This window comes from Bombus vancouverensis, chromosome 9 (assembly GCF_051014615.1).
Source record: "Bombus vancouverensis nearcticus chromosome 9, iyBomVanc1_principal, whole genome shotgun sequence".
NCBI classification, from domain to species: Eukaryota; Metazoa; Arthropoda; class Insecta; order Hymenoptera; family Apidae; genus Bombus; species Bombus vancouverensis.
In genome coordinates this window covers 15,275,171-15,293,169 of record NC_134919.1, presented here as the reverse complement: position 1 = coordinate 15,293,169, position 17,999 = coordinate 15,275,171, and the positions used below count along the sequence as shown (strand labels likewise).

Sequence of the window (17,999 nt, the reverse complement as noted above, 5' to 3'; positions counted from 1 at the left end):
TTGATGCATCGCCAGTCGCTTTGGAACTTGGTGCGGAATTTTAAATTTAGAATATTATCATTTCAATTTTCCTCGTTTCGTCGTATTTGTCTGTACATGATTTTGTAGATTTAGAAGCGATGATTTGAATTCGATGGCATTTAGGGACAGAAGCTGAGAGTTGGATTTTAAATAATACGTTTCATGTTATTTGCTTTTATTAAGTATCGTACAGTGTATTTCAGTGTCAACCATCTATTTTGTCGAGTTTTTATCTAACTGTTTGATAATTCTTCGCTTTTGTCAGATTCTCAGATTTGACAGATATTTGGGTGGCGTTTGGAAAACAGTCGAACGCGATTTATAACGTGGCAAGGATTTAGCGACGATTATTGACGAAAGTCAAATGGCCGGAGGAAGAGTTTTCGAAGAAACTTGCCGCGTGGCAACAATCGAAAGCATTGTCTCCCGAAAACGTTTCGGCGGGAGATCAGCCGAATACCGAGTTGTTCGTGGCATACATCAAAATCAAACGGTTTCTATTTATACGTTTTATAACAGCGTGCAACGGCGACGGCTTCGATCGGACACCTGTTTCCATTCAAACAAACTCGGTTCTTCGATTATTATTTCAATCCGTTGCATCGCCCCTCGAGCTTTACATAAGCGCGCACTGATTACGTATTCGATCGGTGTGTTGCACTCGACCGATTATTTTCAAGAGTTTGCAGAACGATTTTTACTGATCGTTACAGCTTTCCGTTGCATCTTCGGTTCTCGATTTTTTGTTTTTTTTTTAAACTCTCGATGGAAGTTCGTTCTCGAAGAATCTTCGAACCTTCGAAATAAATCTTCTACATTCTAATTTCTGAAATTTTTATCATCCGATAGTACGTGATATCTGTCGGACGTAGTTATTTTAAAGTTACAGCTAAATTTCACACTATACATCTATATACGATAGATTTCTGAAAATGGAATGGAATAATAAAACGAGAAAGGAAAGCTCTCCGACAGCTGGAAAATCGTAGAACGAACTTAACAGGAACGAAGATTAATTAGTATCGATTATTTGAAGTAGCATTTCGGTTAAACGAATCGAGTACTTGACGTAATTTAAAGGAATATTTCTATGTCTTTCGTGTCATAATATCGTATTGTGCAGATATTTTTACATCACGAGATAGATTCTTGGAACGCTTGAAACTCTCTTGCAAAAATATATCAGTATAATAATAAAAAAAAAAAGGAAGAGAAAATCGTAGAATGTTTTAGTGTCTTCTAATAAATAACTAAACGACAAGGAAAATAAACATTTAGAGAAATATACTCCTCGTTATAATTTTTCTTAACAATTTTCAACGTTGTATATTAAAACGCTAAAGAAGAAAGAAAGAAAAATAACTATGTCTCGGGAAGCACCATTCGGCGAAGATTGTTTTCACATTTATTTAACTCCGATTGGAGTGTAAAAATGGAAAAAGAGATACATACATATGTAGGTAGAAGTAGTTAATTAATGGAAATTCGGGCTTAACGCGCAGAATGTATCGCTTTGTTTCGCGATTCCACTCGGCCGACTATTTTCGTAGAGCTCAATTTCAAAATCTAAGCGTTCTTCCTCCTTCCGCTTCGTGGCCTCGATTCGCTGGATTCCTCCACATCCTCTCTATCATCTTCCCGTTTAATCGGTGTGAATAAATACGCGAGGGAAAATGACAAGAGGAAATTAGACCCACACACTCGTTTGTCGTTCGTTTGAAATCGTCGTCCTTTGTTTCCTCCATTTCTGGCTTTTATCTTCTCGTTAAAAGAAACACGGCGAATAGTTGGATTCTTAAAAATGAAATCGCTCACCTTCGTTCGTCAGTTCGTCCGTAGCAAGGAGACGAGTTAGATCGCAGCTAATTCAAAGTTTTTACGCGTTTATAGGAAATCAGAAGATAACAATCGTACAGATGTATAAAATATCCATACAATGGTTTCTGTAACAGTCGATAGGCGAAACGATCTTCCACCGAGGTTCTACCGTTTCAATCGTGCTCGAAAAAATTACGAACTTCCATAAGAATTCACCATGTAGCTGTCACTTTCTTCTACCTTTCGATCTTTCAAGCTGTTCGACGTGACTTCTGAGTGGCTCGTGTATCCCTGACTCGTTTTCCCGTGGCAGCATATAGGTCAGTGGGTATATACGTTGCTCGGCTGGTTTGGCCACGAACCGACGAATCCGTAGGAGACCAGATCCGGTCCGAGGAAGTGGACTTTTTGGTCGGCGGATGCCAGGCCGAGGAGGCCCGCGAGGACCACTTGGAAGATGGTGGAGTGGCGAAGGAACCGTAGAAGGTTGCGAAGGAGGAGTTGCAAGGGCATTAGGCTCCGAATACGGAACGATAAAATTCTTACGAAACGCCACGTTATTTCCCTCTCTGTTGTTCCATCTTATCGTCTTTCGTACTCTCGTGCATCGAACTGGCACTCTCACAAAACGAGAGGCAGAAACGTCGGAGGTAGAGGGAGGATCCTCGTGCGTTGTGGAGAGGAGATTGGGCAACTGGAAACGAGCCGGTGGCCGAAGAATTCGACGCTCGAAAACAAACCTCCGCTGGAGGACGCGTTTCGTTTTAGAGGACACGCCAGACACACGACGCGGAGCCGTCCGCGCGTCAAAATGTATTTTTGACGGCCGTTTGACAAGCTTTTAACGTTCCCCTTCCTGGCCTCCTCTTCTTCTTCTTCGTCCGCCTCCTTTCCGCCTCCACGCAACGATGGATTTTCGCGCGTCCTGCGTGCCGCTTCTGTGCCTCGTTATTTTTGCCAATCGTGTTACGTAAGCGTGTGCGCTGCCTCTGGAAAGGTTACCGGAAAGTGACAGGTTCTGTGGCCGAGATAACGAGCAGGAGAACTGAAACTTTTTGAGGATATGCGAGCTGAAACGAGGCGCGAGTACGTTTCGCTTTGCAACTTCCTGCGACGAGGTTTGTAGTGGTTTTTTATTCGCATTTTCTCTGCATCTATGTGATTTTTGGGGGAATATGAAATTTAGTTTAGAAACTGAAACTAAAATCACTTGCTGCGACCAAGTTCCTGCAAGTTGACGCGCTGCAGATTCGGAGATCATTTTTTCGTATTTGCACGTTTCTCGTGTTTCAAGCGTATGCTGTATTTGTCTTACATAGGTTTGGGAATATTTCGCGACTTTTAGAAATTTCTTAATTGATCATTTTCAGCGCGATTCACGACGAATGTCGAGTTAAAATACTCTATCGTCTGACAGCTGATCGAAAACTGGTCGCGCTTCAGCTAATCGATAAGGATCTTGAGTTTCCGGTTTCGTTATCAACGTTTCGCGATTCGGTTTGAATTCCTCTTTGTTCCCGCATTGATTCGAGCTCAATAGCCACGCTTTCAAGGACGTATCAATAAACTTCTCGTTCCCCGGAAAGGAGACTGCACAATAAGGGGAATAGAGATCCAGTTAGCTCCAGTAAACCATCGTTGAATCGTCGCTGAACGCGCGTGGAAATATGCTAATTCGTTTCTACAAATTAACCAACTACTATTTTACTTTTCCATGTATCGGCGAGTCACGTTGTTTGTTAAACTCTTAACGTTTACACGTGTAGATAGCGAATATACGTGTTTCTCGAGCATCGCATCGTGAGTTACATTTTTCCGAAAAGCTCGTAATCGTAAATCGAGTAAAATCGAGTCTTTAGTCATTTTTGTGACATTAATTTCGAATAAAAATTAAAAGTCGTTGAACAAATTTCCAGAATAATTCGTATGAAACGTTTGAAAAAATTCACGAAAGAAAATTTCGTAATAATATACACGAAGTATATGAAAAAAGAATTATGTAGAAAAGAAAAAGTATAATAACTCGTGTAAAGCTCATTGTATATAAAATTCCACGATACAAAGATAGATTTTGCGTGATATACGTGTTTGTTTCTATATATCATGACAGATAATGGAAATCCTATGTACATTCGACTGTGTTAAATTAATAATAAATTCGATTGTAAAAACCATTCAAGATAATGGCAAGTTTCCGTTACCTCTGTTCTTTTCTAATTAATTGGAAGTCCGGGAAAAACCGCAATCAAGGATGTTGCAGTTATCAGGCGTTCGAAATTCCCTCGAGAGTCGTAGAAAGGATGTAACGGGCAAACTGTTGAGATTTCGTTTCATTTTTGCCAAAACTCTCTCTTTCTCTCTCTCTCTCTCTCTCTGGAAATACATTCGATCAAAGATAAAGCAAACAGAAATGAGAAACAATCGGATCTGACTTTTGTATTTTTATGTTTCGTAGGTATTCTCCTCGTTCCCTTTATTTTTCAATTATTCCATTGAATAATTCCACGAAATTACAAGAAGACCGGCGGACTTGTTTGTCGATCGAGCGTGAGAAAAGATCGCTTTTCTTTTGTTTCCGACGGAAATAATTATTTAAAGAAGTGAGCGGAGTCGTTAACGCCATAAGATCCTGCGATAAGCTCCACGTACACAAGTAACGTTTATTAAAAAGAAGTGCTTCGAATTGTTTCACGATTGTTTACGATTTGCAAATAGAGGAAGGAAATTCTGAAATCTGCGTTCCGTCCTTGTTCGTTGTTAATCGTTCGATAGGATCTAGAATCGATACGAAGAATAAATCTTTCCAACGTGATTAACAGATTTTCGAAATGATTTTGCGGATTATGATAAAACCGATATGTATCCATTTCATAGCCATCATTTCTCTAAGCATTCGACAAATTGGTATACTCGTCGACTTCGTCGAAACGTAACGCTATGAGAAACTCGAATGCCATAAAGAGACTTCGTTCGCTTCCAACCAGCTCGAACCATCAAACCGCACATCCGCACTCTTAATCTCTGTTCTTGTTCCAGGTTAAATGGTAATCTAAATCGACCATGTACAACCTGAATCTGAACGTGAACCCTAGTCCGACGGCTGCCGCGGGTCTTCTCGGTGTCGCGGCGGCCGAGGTCACACCAAGGACACCGGAAATCGTAAACTCCCTAATCGCCATGACCAATCCCTTCGAGGGTTACACGAACGAGAGGAGCAGGGACCGTACGGATTCGACTAGTAGCGGTGAGCCGAGCCCACCGAGCGTTCAGCACACCTGTAGTCAGCTCATTAAAGAAGGTAGCCATCCGGTGGTGGCCTTGATAATATATCCTACAGGGTCCTCTCTTGTTGCCGAATTTCTTGCTCTTCTTCTTTTCTTTTACCGTCGAAACTCGCTATATATCCAAGGTTATCCGGGATTCGGTAGCGATTCTGGTTTTCTAGGGACAGTAACCGCGCAGAGAGTCTTGAACTTTCTACGATTGTAATCCTAATAACGGTAATTAATCGTATTTTTAAGGATCTTTAGACATTTCCTTCGTGATGCTACTCGGTTGCTGTGTTCCTCTGGTTTTCAAATTTTGTGCAGATACTCGAGCGAATAGGCTCGAGATAAATTACCTTGCGTTATAAATGGAGCGATTTAAAAAATAGGCCGTCAGAAAGGTGCTGCTAGTCAGAAAACGAAAATGAGTTGTTCGCAGTGTTTAAAGCGGAACGATAGATAATGGTAAAAATACAGATAGCGGAAAATTGGAGAAGAATAATTGTCGACGAAGTAGAGAGTCGTATGCGTAAAAACAAAACATTTTCGTTTGATGGATTTTTAGGAATGGCTGGAAAAAAAGCAGAAAGATCGAAGGAACGTTCAGACGATCGATATTATTGTCAATACCTAAAGTTCTCAACATTGCAGTGGCTTTTACGTGCGATAATGTTGAAAATTTCAAATATTGACAATGATATATTGATCGGTCGAACGGTCGTTAGGAATATTTTGGTGAGCGATACTTTATATTCCAAAAGTCTTATATTATCGTTTTTAGTAATGATTTAGGCGATTAACTGGTATTTGAACATCACAGGATTGAAGTTGACGCTGCAAACAAAAAGGAGAGCCAACGGGACCGGGGACGACACGAAAAAGAAGACAAAGAAGGAAGACGGGAGTGCAGACGACGAGGAAGAGGAGGAAGCGAGCAACAACAACAACCGCGGTGGAGTAAGAAACCTTCACATACTGTTCTCGTTAATACGATAAAGCAGTCGTGATGTTGGGCGATCCGCGCTGTAAGTCGCCGTTTCATCGATTTCACGGGTTTTCAAGTCAGACCGGATATACTCATTCCATCCAGTTCTCTATCAGTTACTGCTCTCATCAAGAACTCAAACGCTACACCATAAAATAAATTACTTTCATACAGCTGTTCTTTATAAATGTATAAGGTACTGTGCAAAACTCTTCGGCTATTTGGTAAACGAAAATGCTCTGCTTTTAGAAATTAAGAAATTGCTTCTTAAGAAATATTTGATTTAAGGATTACGTATTAATAATTCAACCAAAGATATTGATTAATCTGTAGCGTATTAAAATAAAGAAAACATTTAAAGAGATAATCTTAAAACCATAGGTTGTTCTTAACGTCGTATGGAAATATTTCCTAGAAATATCAATTGCTATTGCGAGGTCGTTAAATAGCCTAAAGCTTTTGCACATTGCTGTACTAAAAAGATTTCTAACGATAAGACAAGACTAGAATGGTTCTTAAAGATCTAAAATTTTTGTAGCTAACTCCAGAGGACGAGGAAAGGCGCCGAAGGAGACGCGAGAGGAACAAGATAGCCGCTACCAAATGTCGATTGAAGAAACGCGAGAAGACAGTGACCTTGGTGCAGGAATCAGAGATCCTGGAAACGCAGAACCACGACCTGAAGTCGCAGATTCAGGAGCTGGAAACGCAGAGGCGCAGGCTAGTAGACATGTTGAGTCTCCATGGACCAACTTGCTTGAAGCAAGGTGGCACAGATACCTCGTACCAACAGTTTGCAGAACCTTTGCAGCTGCCCAGTTACCAGGAGAACTTTGTGCAGCCTCCGCCAGCATTGAATCAGCCTCAAAACTGTGTGACAGAATATCCGGTAAAGGTGGAAGAGTACGAGGGTGACTTTTATCGACAAGAGAGTCCCTTCGTGCCGACTTCAAACGCTGGTTGTACGGTTTAGTAGCTTTATAGACGTTCTAAAAACGTCTACCGCGCCATTTTCAGGAGTAGTCCTTGTGAAGATTCGGTTTACCGGTTGACGAATATGGTACGTTGTTCGGTTAAGAATCTAGGATCGTCTAACGATGAAAGAACAGTCGTATGCATTCCAAGAAGACGCAAGAAAGCGAAAATACCTATGTCGGTTAGCGGAAACGTCGTCTTGAAGACGATTTAGGAGTTTTGAACGAGATTTCGAGATTATTCTGGGTCCTTTTGCATCCTACTGAACTAGTATCATTCGAAGGATATTAAAAGTCACAAGTTACAAATTATCAATACCAAAATTGCTTTTCATTTATAATTTATAAAGGAATTTTTATAAATTAGAGATTATTCGATTATTTTATTTGCGGAAAGAATTGTAAAATTGTAAAGAAGAAATCTGTAACTGTAACTTATCATTTGTCATTTCATTAGTCAGCGATATTATTAGTTAGTAGATTATTACAAGAAACGACCCTGATCTCTTTCTTAATACTTCCGGTAGACCGAATCTTTTGGATCTCCCATCTCTGTTAATCGCAAGTCTGTAGTTCGTAAGTTGATTACTGTAATAACGGTGCGCTCCTGTCTTCTTCTTTCATCCTGTTTTCTTCTTTCTTTTTTTAATATATGTCCCTTTATACTCGAAGCGTTCGATGGAGAACGCTTGAAGACATTCCTTGAAAGTAACCCTTTCTTGAAAATAAGTAACCGATTCCTTGAACATAAGTACTGTGACATTCTAAGGTATAATTAATGTAATCGATAAATGTAAGGTAGAAACGAATCACCTTTGCGATACCCGATTCATTAATATCGATATATTTGTATCGAACGTTATACAAAGAGAGATTATAAATTCTTATTTTATTCTTTACCGTATTGTATGATTGTTTTCTAAAGAAACATACTTGTGGATTATGAACATGATGTAGTAAAAACGATTGAGCATCGCAAAGGTGTTTCGTTGCTTTAGGTAAGAGTCGAGAATTTCTTTTACAAATGGCGGTTCGCGTCAAGTGCCGTTATTTTATACGCGACATCTCGATTCACCAGTGAGAACAGAAAAGTATAATTTGTAACTCAGCATAAAATAGGTCCTCTGATATTGATTACGACTATCTCACGTGCATTGGGACGTGATTACGAGACGCGTTCTCAAAGGATACTTATAATTATACGAATAATCGAAAACGATATATTTAATACTGTGAAACGTGCATATTTTATACAGTTTACGTATGTTATTGTATTTACACTCGCAGACACGCACATGTCAAACACGTATGCGTCATTAACAGTTAACGAAAACACGATATACATGACGATTAATGACAATGACCGAACGACATACCTCAATTTCGTGGGTAGTTACCCTCCCTCAGTGCGTTTGCGTGGAAAAATTTGTTACAACTTAATTTTCTTTTATATTACAACTCTGATCGTTCGTAATCGTTAAAATTTTTAATACACGAATGTATATGTAATAGTGACAAGGAGGAATGCCAAAGAACCATCAGAAATATCGATCAGAGAATATTTTTGTTTCTTTATAACAAGATTATCGGTGGGAAAAAATTAGTAAACGCACTCTGGGCTACGCTTACGCGTTCTTGCAATGTACGGAAGCTAGTTTAATTCTTAGCCGAAAGCTACTTTAAATAGTGAAACGCTTTTTCGTGTCCACGGACTAAAAGATGCTTTTCATTCATTCGGAATGTTACCGCCGATTGATCTAACGAAAGAGAAGATTTTCCTTGCACTTCATAAAGCGGAAGTGAGACAAAGTCTTCCTCTTGTTCTTCTTTCACGAGATTAAGAAAAAAGCGTCCACGAGCATTAAGAATGATTTCTTTTTTTTACGCGTAGGACGAACACGTAACAGTCACACGTGTGGTGCTACATATATATATATACATATATATATATATAGATATTATATATATTTGCTTTTTATATAAATTTTATTAAGTTGCCCGAAAAGAGTATTTAATAGTTTAATACACATGTTAAGCGTATATTATCGATGTCTATTTACTAATGCAGAGTTCTGAAAGTAATAGTATATCAGATATATTGAAACAGAGTTTATATTTATATACGAGATTTTTCTATCGTTGACACATTTAGAAAAGAATCCGAAAATAATCGAAATAATTATTATTAATATGCTAAAAATGCACAATTGATTTTAATACGCAGATTGTTCGAAAGTATTGCATTTTATTTTAAACGAAAAATATTCCGATGCTTACGGAATATACATATACACATACATTTGTCAAAAAATCACGGACAAAATTGACGATTCTTTAAAATAAAATATAGAGTGTATTTTCATATAATTACGTTTGCTATCCAATATATACTGCCATTATTAAAATCCCAGATACAGTCGCTTATAGTATCTGGCCTATAGGTTGGTTGTCTTCTTAGTAAAGTATATTAAAAACGAAGTCTTTCTAGAGGATAAGTGCAGAATAACTTTAATAACCAATAGCAAACAGTATATAGGATTTTATTCATTGTAACAAAATCGTACTATTGTCTTTTTATTACTGAGTACCTGGCCGTGGTTTTCCATGCGACAGCTATTTTTTCTTAGGAGAAATGCATTGAATTGAAGCTAGAAAAATGGCTGACAAAATCTTATTGTTGTAACCCCTAAGGGAAAATTTTATTCTTCAAATAAAAGTGCCTTCGATACTAATCATCTAATGTTTATTTTTGCTTCAAGATACTCCGTAAGTTTTAAAAGAAAAGTCTAAATGTTAAAAAAAGTACAAACAGTAAGAATATTACACACATATTTTATTATAAAATTCAATATTAATATTATACACACACATTCTCATGTCTCAATCACAATCAATTCAAAATGAAATACATAATTTTACCTTATAAATAAAGATACATAATGGGAGAAAACAGTGAAAATAATCTTATTATATCTTAATTGTACCTATTTAGTGTGAGCTTATGAACCCCTAAAACGAAAAAAGATATATAAATATAATTACTTGAATAAATGTAAAGAGTACACAACCAAATCTACTTACACAATGATGTTATTAATTGGAATATGGATTAATTTAACAAAAAATCCTATAAATCCCATTATACAAAAACCAATGGCAGTGGCAATGGCAATTTTCTGAAATTCTAAAAATCATCGTACAATGAGTTACAGTCGAAACTCATTTGTCAATCAACTTTATTAAAAACCTACCCTTTCTATCAGGTTTCGTGCATCGTTTAATAAGACGAATACTGTCTTTCGCGAACTGACGTCCAGGTTCGGTGAGTTTCTTCACTTGATCCATTATGTTCGAGCAACTGAAAGTAAAATGTACGTGTAACGAAGCAACACATTGAGTAAGTCACAGTTACACCCGATTTTTACAAATTAGAACAAACAAATAGATGTGCAAATTACATATGCTTTTGAACATATAGTGCGCCTAATAATTTGTTATATCTCACTTGAACTAGATAGATTATATATATTCAATTTTGAATTCCTTAATAATAGAATTTGATTTATAGGTTATAACAAATGTTCTCTAGCGTATTATTAATATTTTTCTTAGTTTTCTTTAAAAAAATCGGAAAGTTGGTTTCCAAAACACTGTACTCACGTTTTGTAGTATTGGAGGGCGATTCACAAAGTGTTGTTTGACGTATACCGCGTGTACGGTATACGTATAAAAATCTGCGCTCGTCAGAAGTTGAGGCGCTACGTGGACACTATGCTGTAGGAACGTCACTTCCTAGTTACTGACGTTGGAATTGAAGAACTGCAGCGGGAATTTATAATTATTCAAATTTATAAAAATTTTTTAAATGACTTTCTGAAAAATTGTAATTTGGATAATAGTACAAAGTAACGAATAAGTAATTTATGAATATAAATTACATGGATTCACATAACTTTCTATTTCAAGAGAAAAAGTAAAAACGATACGGAAGGAAAAGTTTTTCTAAATAAATCAGTTTTCATTAAATGGAGGATAGATAAAGGGATGTTAATGCATGATATTGATTATCCATAATTTAATATACATAAATAAAGAAATTCATTTTATTATGAACTTTTTATTGAATAATATGACTTGAGAACACCTTACGAATTATGAAATGTCTGTTAGGGATTCCTACAATACCGGTCACGATCATATAAACAGGTCCCGACATTCACTAGGGAAAACCATCTGAAAGTTGAGTTGTGCAAAAACAACATGGAAGAAAATGGATTCTCGTTTTTACGAGACAGACAGAGATGAGTAGAGTATTTCTGTCTCTGTCTGAGACATTCATAACACGTCATACATGCGCAAAACGAGAACCTTTTTGTCTTCCATGTTGTTTTTTCATGATTCAATTTTCGGATAATTTCCCCTAAACTCCAGTATGGAATAGTGGCTGATAGTAGTCATAGGGTTTCCTAGAATATGAAATTTAGTTTTTTTTCCCAATTTTGGCACGAAGCATGTTTTGTTGAATATAGTTATGTTCAGTCAGAGAGAAAATCTGGTTCGTTGTAACATTTAATAATATTAGTAAAGAATAACATTAACATTACAAATCGCAGGTAGCTGTAAAAAAACTTAGCGTATAAAAGAAGATGGTTTTAAAAAATTATTTGATTATGTCATACTAATGTTAAATACATTCAATTTGTTTATCAGAATACTTCTGCAACATATATACTGCCACGAGTCGATTGTAGTATTGTATGTTGTATAGTGTACAGGCACACATATATTAGCTTCGACTTTGAGTGAAATTTCTACATTATCAGTTACCTTTGACACTTACGATTGTGGTTAGCCTGTCAACCTGTCAGGGAATTATATTTGGAGACTGTACTTTGACCAAGGAAATTAAATATGCAGATTAGTCGAACCTAGTTCAAATTATCAAATTATTTTATTACAAAATATTTTAATTATTACACGAAAAAAATATGGGTAACAGATCTAGTCTTCTTTTACGTGAAGAGGAAATAGCACAAATCCAAGAAGCTACTGGATGTAAGTTTAATTTATAAGATACTTATAATATTTTTAAATGATATCCATATTCACTGTTTTGTTTATGATATTCTTGTTCAAATGTATGCATATGTATTCAAATATTATGTAAGTTTATGCATAAGCATTATATCATTATTTTGATGTAATTATAGTTACACCAAACCAAATTGAACGCTTATATAGTCGTTTCACAAGTCTTGATCGTGGTGATTGTGGAACACTTAGCAGAGAAGATTTCCTGAGAATCCCAGAATTAGCAATAAATCCTCTTGGCGATAGAATTGTAAATGCTTTCTTTGAGGAAAGTGGTAATGATAGGGTGAATTTCTTGCAATTTATGCAAGTGTTGGCTCATTTCAGACCCATTAAAAAGAATAGCCCTAATAGATTAAATTCTAGACAAGAGAAACTGAAATGTAAGTCAATAATATGTTGTTGATTAAATCTAGTTAAAAAGGTCTTAATATATTATAAGTTTCTTATTATTTTCAGTTGCTTTCAAAATGTATGATTTAGATAATGATGATTTAATTTCGAAAGATGAACTTCTAGCTATTTTGCACATGATGGTTGGTGCAAATATTAGGTAAGAAAGTAGTTCTGATTTATCAGTTTCAATATAAAGTAACAATTACATATCTGAACAATTTTTATTTATTTATTTTAGCGAAGAACAGTTAACTAGCATTGCAGAGAGAACTATAGTAGAGGCTGATGAAAATGGTGATGGAATGATTTCATTTGAGGAGTTTTCTAAAGCACTAGAGAGGACAGATGTGGAGCAAAAAATGTCTATACGATTCCTTAGTTAATTTATTTATTTTTGTTTAGATGATGCACAATTTGCTGATGTGTTGAGCATATGTAAGAAGATTTATAATTAATATTAATGAATACAATTACCTTTTGTTACATCCGCCGGTTTGTGATAAGGTTGAATAACGTTTGGTATTTAATGGTACAATAAAAGGAAAGATATCGTAAATTGCATTTCTTTCAAATTGTTATTAAAACAGCTGCAGTTTTAATTAATAAAAAATAGTACAATATTATATATTTTTACGATTCATAATATACAAACTCGATTGCCATTACAGATTTTTAACCTGTTGTTTACAATAACTAATCCATTATTCGTTCTGCTTCACTGTTTACAATTTTCCAAAAGAAAATGAGAACGTGACCACATTTATAATAAAGAGCATTCTTGAAAAATAAGTTATGATATTAATGACACATTAAAAAAATGGAAACATGGATGTAAAATATGTATTACATTAATACTATGTATTTTATTTGTACATGAATTATATCTTGACTTCGGAAAAAATATTGGAGAATTATTATATATTTCATTAATCGTATATTTTCATTATAATGGAAATTCTTACTGTATCTATTTTACCTTCCTTAATAGACTGCAACTATAGGTGTCAATTATCATCATAGTGTCTGAGGCATTAAATTTTGCATATGCAAAACAATGAGAATATCTTTTGTATTGCTGCATTTTAAGCCGTGGATGATACAGCCAATTTTTTCAAATGCTCCATGAATACTTGTAGACTGACATCGTCAGTTAAGACAGGTGCTCCACTTTCCTAAATCATAATAACAATTAATTAGAAATTACAATTGATAATTGTAGAAGTAGAGAGGAATCAAAGAGTTTTATTCCCAAATCCATAGAAAAAAAGAAGAAAAGATATTAGAGTTAGTTACAATTGATAAAAATATATTTTAAGAAAAAAGATGTCTTGATGCCAACCACCAGTGAATTGTGACAATACTGCTACAAAAAACTGTTAAAGTGTGTAGAATTTTATGCTTGCTTTATAGCAACATGAAATTGTGTTAAATAATGTCAGATAAATTAAAACGACTCAATATTAATGTTCCTGTAAACTTTCGAAGTAACGATTAATATGTTAGTTATTTTACTACTGTTAAGAAACGTGTATGATAAAGAGAAAATAAATATTTTACTGCATAGATAGATATCAACTGTCTAGGTCTGTAAATTTTTTCGATCAAATTCCATTACCAAAGCAATGAAAGCAAATATAATAAGAGAAATATAATTATCAAATGAATGAAGAACACACCCCACTGGGTATCGGCATCCCCTGGTTGCAGGATCACGGTGATAAAAATGATAATAAAAAAAATTATTAGTTACGTATGATTGATTCATATTTAATGTTGTTGAAAGTGAACAACAAATAAAATAGTTTGATATAGAAAAAATTTATGTTGTAAATGAAACGCATCATTAGGAATAAAAATGAAAAACAAAATATACTTACCGCTCCATAGGCGTACATATTATTGTGGGTTTGACTTGGATTTACTTTACTCAATAAAAATCTCGCTTGTGAACCACCTTGTTCAGTATCAATATATCTTGGTGCAGGAAACCGTTCAGCTAATATTTCAGCGGCATCATCAACAGGCGCTGCTAATAATTGTCTGAAATTCTCGTATTCCGGCAAATCTTGATATTTTAATTGGCGCCATTGTGCAATGGTCTGTAATAAATTAAACTCATTACGATCATATCGTTTATTATAAGTAATCATAAGTAATAGTAACAAATAACTACCTCTCCATGGAATATAAGGATTTGGAAGAAAGTATCCATCAATAAAATCCTGTCTGGTTGAATAGACGAAGTATCTAATAAAACTGGTTCTGGGGGACCACTAAATCCATAACTATACAAAATTGGCTGCACCATTATTAAAGAATTTGTTAAATCTTCTCGCATGAGCATATGTCTGTAATATGTAAAATTCGATTAGTAACGAAGCGTTTCGATTGATCGGAACACAGAAGTACAACAGCTACTGACCTATAAAAACTAGTTTCATCGGGGGAATTATTAAATACTTGTAAGAATTGCGATCTACGCAAATGATACATAAATTGAGGATATAAAGAGAAATTCTCTGCAAGTCTAAAACTGTTTGGATCATCTTTTGCGTATTCTCCGAATTTCTGGCACTATTACAGAAATCCTTAACGTTAAAAAAATTACGTATGCCATGTAAAATATTAAATGCTAATTTAGTAAAAAATATGAACCAATCTGATAAGCATTCGATCGACCCATCTTAGAACATCTGGTCCGTCATCACTCTCTGCTTTAAATACCGCTAAACGTGACATAAGAACAGCTGCTGCTTCTTGATCAAAACCAGCACTTATATGATGCAAAGATGTTGATGCATCCGCCCAACTGTAATGAAGAATATTGTAATTTAAAATACAATAATATTTAATAATTGGATGATTATATTAACGTACTTTCTAGCGATCGTAGTAACTCTGATTCTTCGTTGACCACTACTATGTTGATACTGTGTGATGAACTGAATGCAGCCCCTTCCACCTTGAGGAATCGGCGCAGTATGTTGATTAACAACCTCGAAAAACAATGCTGTAGTACTGGATGGCGTAAGGGAACAAAATTTCCACTGACACGTTCCACCTAATCCTACTTCCTGTTCTCCGACACTCGATCCTTTTACGCCCAGAGACACACAGGGTCCAATCGCACCCGAAACTTTGATCTCTCGCGATGTCTTTACTTCTAATGTCGCATTAAATGCCATTTTCAAGTCGCCTTTATGATCCTTAGCGAACACACGTTGGAACGTTTGTTTAAATAGAGAAGAATTGAAAGAATCTCCCATGACCATGTGACCACCTGTTGAGTTACAACATTGTCTCATTTCTAACAGACCAGTTTGATCGAGAGCGCATGAGTATATATCTATTATGTGGCCATTGGTTGCGGCTCGTGACGCGAGAGAATCATAGTGTTTAGTCGCCTTTTTCATATGTTTGGCGTTATCTTTTTGAATATCATGGTGAGATCTAATAGGCTGTCTTAAGTCGTCCGTTACGACTTGACCTGGTCCTTGAGAACAAGGCCCACCGACAAATAACATTATTCTGAAAATAATAGTAAAATATACTCAAAACACTTAAATACAATGTATACAAATGAAATGTGTACCTAGCTCCTGTATTAGCATAACTGGCTTCCAAAAGACCAGTAGCAACGGCTAGTGCGACACCAGTTGATCGCAATGGACGTTTTCCCGGACCGATCGGCCATGGATCGCGTTGTAATTCTCCCAGAAGGTCTGTTAAACTCATATCACACTTATGTACAGGCTGTAAAAAGCGATTAGCTGGCGGAAGTGGTTGTCCACTTGGTCCTCTTTGTTGATTTGGATTTTGACCCGGCATTGGTCTGCCTATACCTATAACACTCTATAATAAATATTTATTCTACATTGTTTTATTCTATTATAGAAAAATAAAAATATGTACCCAACATATCTTGGACTTGTTTTGGTTGTAAATCCTTAGTACCCCGAAAAACATAACTTTTACTACATCCTTCACAACCTAGTTCATGAACTTGGACCATTCTTCCAAATGTAATAAGACCAATTAGGGCATTAGATGGGAGCAGAGAAAGTGACATTTGCAATGAATCTTTGAGGGAACCTAGTTCTTCATCATCCATACATGTATCCACGACTAACAAGAAAATAGGAGGCAAGCATTGTGCTCTCTGTATAAAAATAACAATCAATATTGATCCTGTGGATTAATAAAAATACTGCTTCACCTTGATTTATAGATATTATTTACCATTATGGTATATTCAATTGTCGAAAACTTCGGTATCAATTCAGCCGGCTGATGTTGTTCTGAAATAGCAGCATATTGTGGAGGAAACTGAAAACATATTAAATATCAAAATATTATTTTATTTCTTAAGAAAAGATAATTTTGTTTAGTTCTCAAAATAAAATGACTTGGTTCTTACAGGATTCCTCTGAAAGCAAAGGTTGCACACCCATAGCTTAGCACGGTAATCCACCTGGCACAGTGGATTCAAAATTGCTCTACAAGTAGATCTTGTACAAAGAACAGGATCATACTGTATTGGTGGAAGATCTGGCCTTTCTTTGATCGGTTGGTAAAGTGTTCCTAATGGCACGACAAGTCTGGTGGCATCTAAACGTGAAGAAGGCCAAACATTCCAAGTGATACGTACTCCATCGCGGTCTTCATTTTGTTGAATGAAATCTTCATAAGTAGTCATTTTTCTATGATTAACGAATACCATATAATAACAAATTCAACTGATATTTAATTCCTATTATACATACAGTTTCTAAATATGTGACAAGTGTAAAGGTGCAATTAATGATTTTAGGTTAAACATACCTAATTAAATCAACGTTTAATTATCGTTTCCCGACAATGAGTTTGAAAGTATCTTAAATAATCTCAACTATCAAATTCTCATAGTTACAATATTGTTTTACAATTATATTAAAACGACACAATTTCACCGTAACAGCACGACTCGTGCCGTCATTGAAGCCACGTCACTTGGGAGCTTGGAAGAATTACTTTGACGCATGCGTGCAGCGCTTTGATATCACAGGCGGTATTCGAACGTGAATTTATAAGTAAACAAAAATTTGGAATATTTAAAAAGATAGCCCTTTATAATACTTTATATCATTCCTTTATTTTGTCGTTAAAACGAAAGATGTAAGCTAAATGTAAAGAGAACAATAAATGTGTCTAAGTACATTGACAACCTCACAATGCAATTATTTTTATTTTGTGGAACTGCGAAGTTCCAAACTTAACAGAAATGTGCATAGAATCTGAGGAGAATTATAATCGTGATATAATTTGTCAAGTACATCGATAAGATAGGTAATCCTCTTTTTAATAATAAATAATGCATTAAAATTTTTTTGCATTTTAAATAAACATTTTATTAAAGTCTTTGAAAACCCAAAGGTTATTAGGTTATTAGCTAAGTTGTAAAAAGAAACA

The 17,999-nt window shown here is 35.5% G+C and overlaps 4 protein-coding genes across 7 annotated transcripts in view; 2 read left to right on the top strand and 2 right to left on the bottom strand.

Annotated features, from left to right (window-relative positions):
- Atf3 (Activating transcription factor 3) overlaps positions 1 to 9,796 on the top strand; it is a 28,953-nt gene extending 19,157 nt beyond the window's left edge. Inside the window, exons 2-4 of one of the 2 annotated variants that reach the window (XM_033338056.2) lie at positions 4,876 to 5,083; positions 5,926 to 6,062; positions 6,629 to 9,796. In XM_033338056.2, the coding sequence (XP_033193947.1) occupies positions 4,900 to 5,083; positions 5,926 to 6,062; positions 6,629 to 7,063 (756 nt within the window). In that variant the 5' untranslated portion in view covers positions 4,876 to 4,899 and the 3' untranslated portion in view covers positions 7,064 to 9,796. Of the gene's footprint in view, positions 1 to 4,875; positions 5,138 to 5,925; positions 6,063 to 6,628 lie in introns of both variants that reach the window. The other variant, XM_033338055.2, reaches the window with a different exon arrangement.
- Positions 9,797 to 9,876: 80 nt separating this feature from the next.
- LOC117158794 (protein transport protein Sec61 subunit gamma) lies at positions 9,877 to 10,877 on the bottom strand. Its single transcript, XM_033338072.2, has 4 exons — positions 10,725 to 10,877; positions 10,316 to 10,422; positions 10,146 to 10,248; positions 9,877 to 10,073 (listed from the first exon to the last, which is right to left on the bottom strand). Exons 2-4 carry the CDS (start codon positions 10,407 to 10,409, stop codon positions 10,064 to 10,066), a joined length of 207 nt encoding a protein of 68 aa, XP_033193963.1. The 5' UTR covers positions 10,410 to 10,422; positions 10,725 to 10,877; the 3' UTR covers positions 9,877 to 10,063.
- Positions 10,878 to 11,521: 644 nt separating this feature from the next.
- On the top strand, positions 11,522 to 13,107 carry elm (calcineurin like EF-hand protein 1 elm). Of its 2 annotated transcripts, XM_076621804.1 has the most exons (5): positions 11,522 to 11,677; positions 11,775 to 12,119; positions 12,275 to 12,538; positions 12,615 to 12,708; positions 12,790 to 13,107. In XM_076621804.1, exons 2-5 carry the CDS (start codon positions 12,053 to 12,055, stop codon positions 12,932 to 12,934), a joined length of 570 nt encoding a protein of 189 aa, XP_076477919.1. In that variant the 5' UTR covers positions 11,522 to 11,677; positions 11,775 to 12,052; the 3' UTR covers positions 12,935 to 13,107. The 2 variants fall into 2 exon arrangements, with proteins under 2 accessions (XP_076477919.1, XP_033193950.1); XM_033338059.2 differs by having other exon boundaries at positions 11,535 to 12,119.
- Positions 13,108 to 13,123: 16 nt separating this feature from the next.
- On the bottom strand, positions 13,124 to 17,556 carry Sec23 (transport protein Sec23). Of its 2 annotated transcripts, XM_033338021.2 has the most exons (12): positions 17,373 to 17,556; positions 16,969 to 17,251; positions 16,791 to 16,877; positions 16,464 to 16,710; positions 16,144 to 16,393; positions 15,429 to 16,079; positions 15,207 to 15,360; positions 14,974 to 15,125; positions 14,725 to 14,899; positions 14,429 to 14,650; positions 14,228 to 14,248; positions 13,124 to 13,723 (listed from the first exon to the last, which is right to left on the bottom strand). In XM_033338021.2, the coding sequence occupies exons 2-12, from the start codon at positions 17,245 to 17,247 to the stop codon at positions 13,634 to 13,636; spliced, it is 2,328 nt and encodes a 775-aa protein (XP_033193912.1). In that variant the 5' UTR covers positions 17,248 to 17,251; positions 17,373 to 17,556; the 3' UTR covers positions 13,124 to 13,633. The 2 variants fall into 2 exon arrangements, with proteins under 2 accessions (XP_033193912.1, XP_033193913.1); XM_033338022.2 differs by lacking the exon at positions 14,228 to 14,248 and having other exon boundaries at positions 17,373 to 17,555.
- Positions 17,557 to 17,999: the final 443 nt, after the last annotated feature.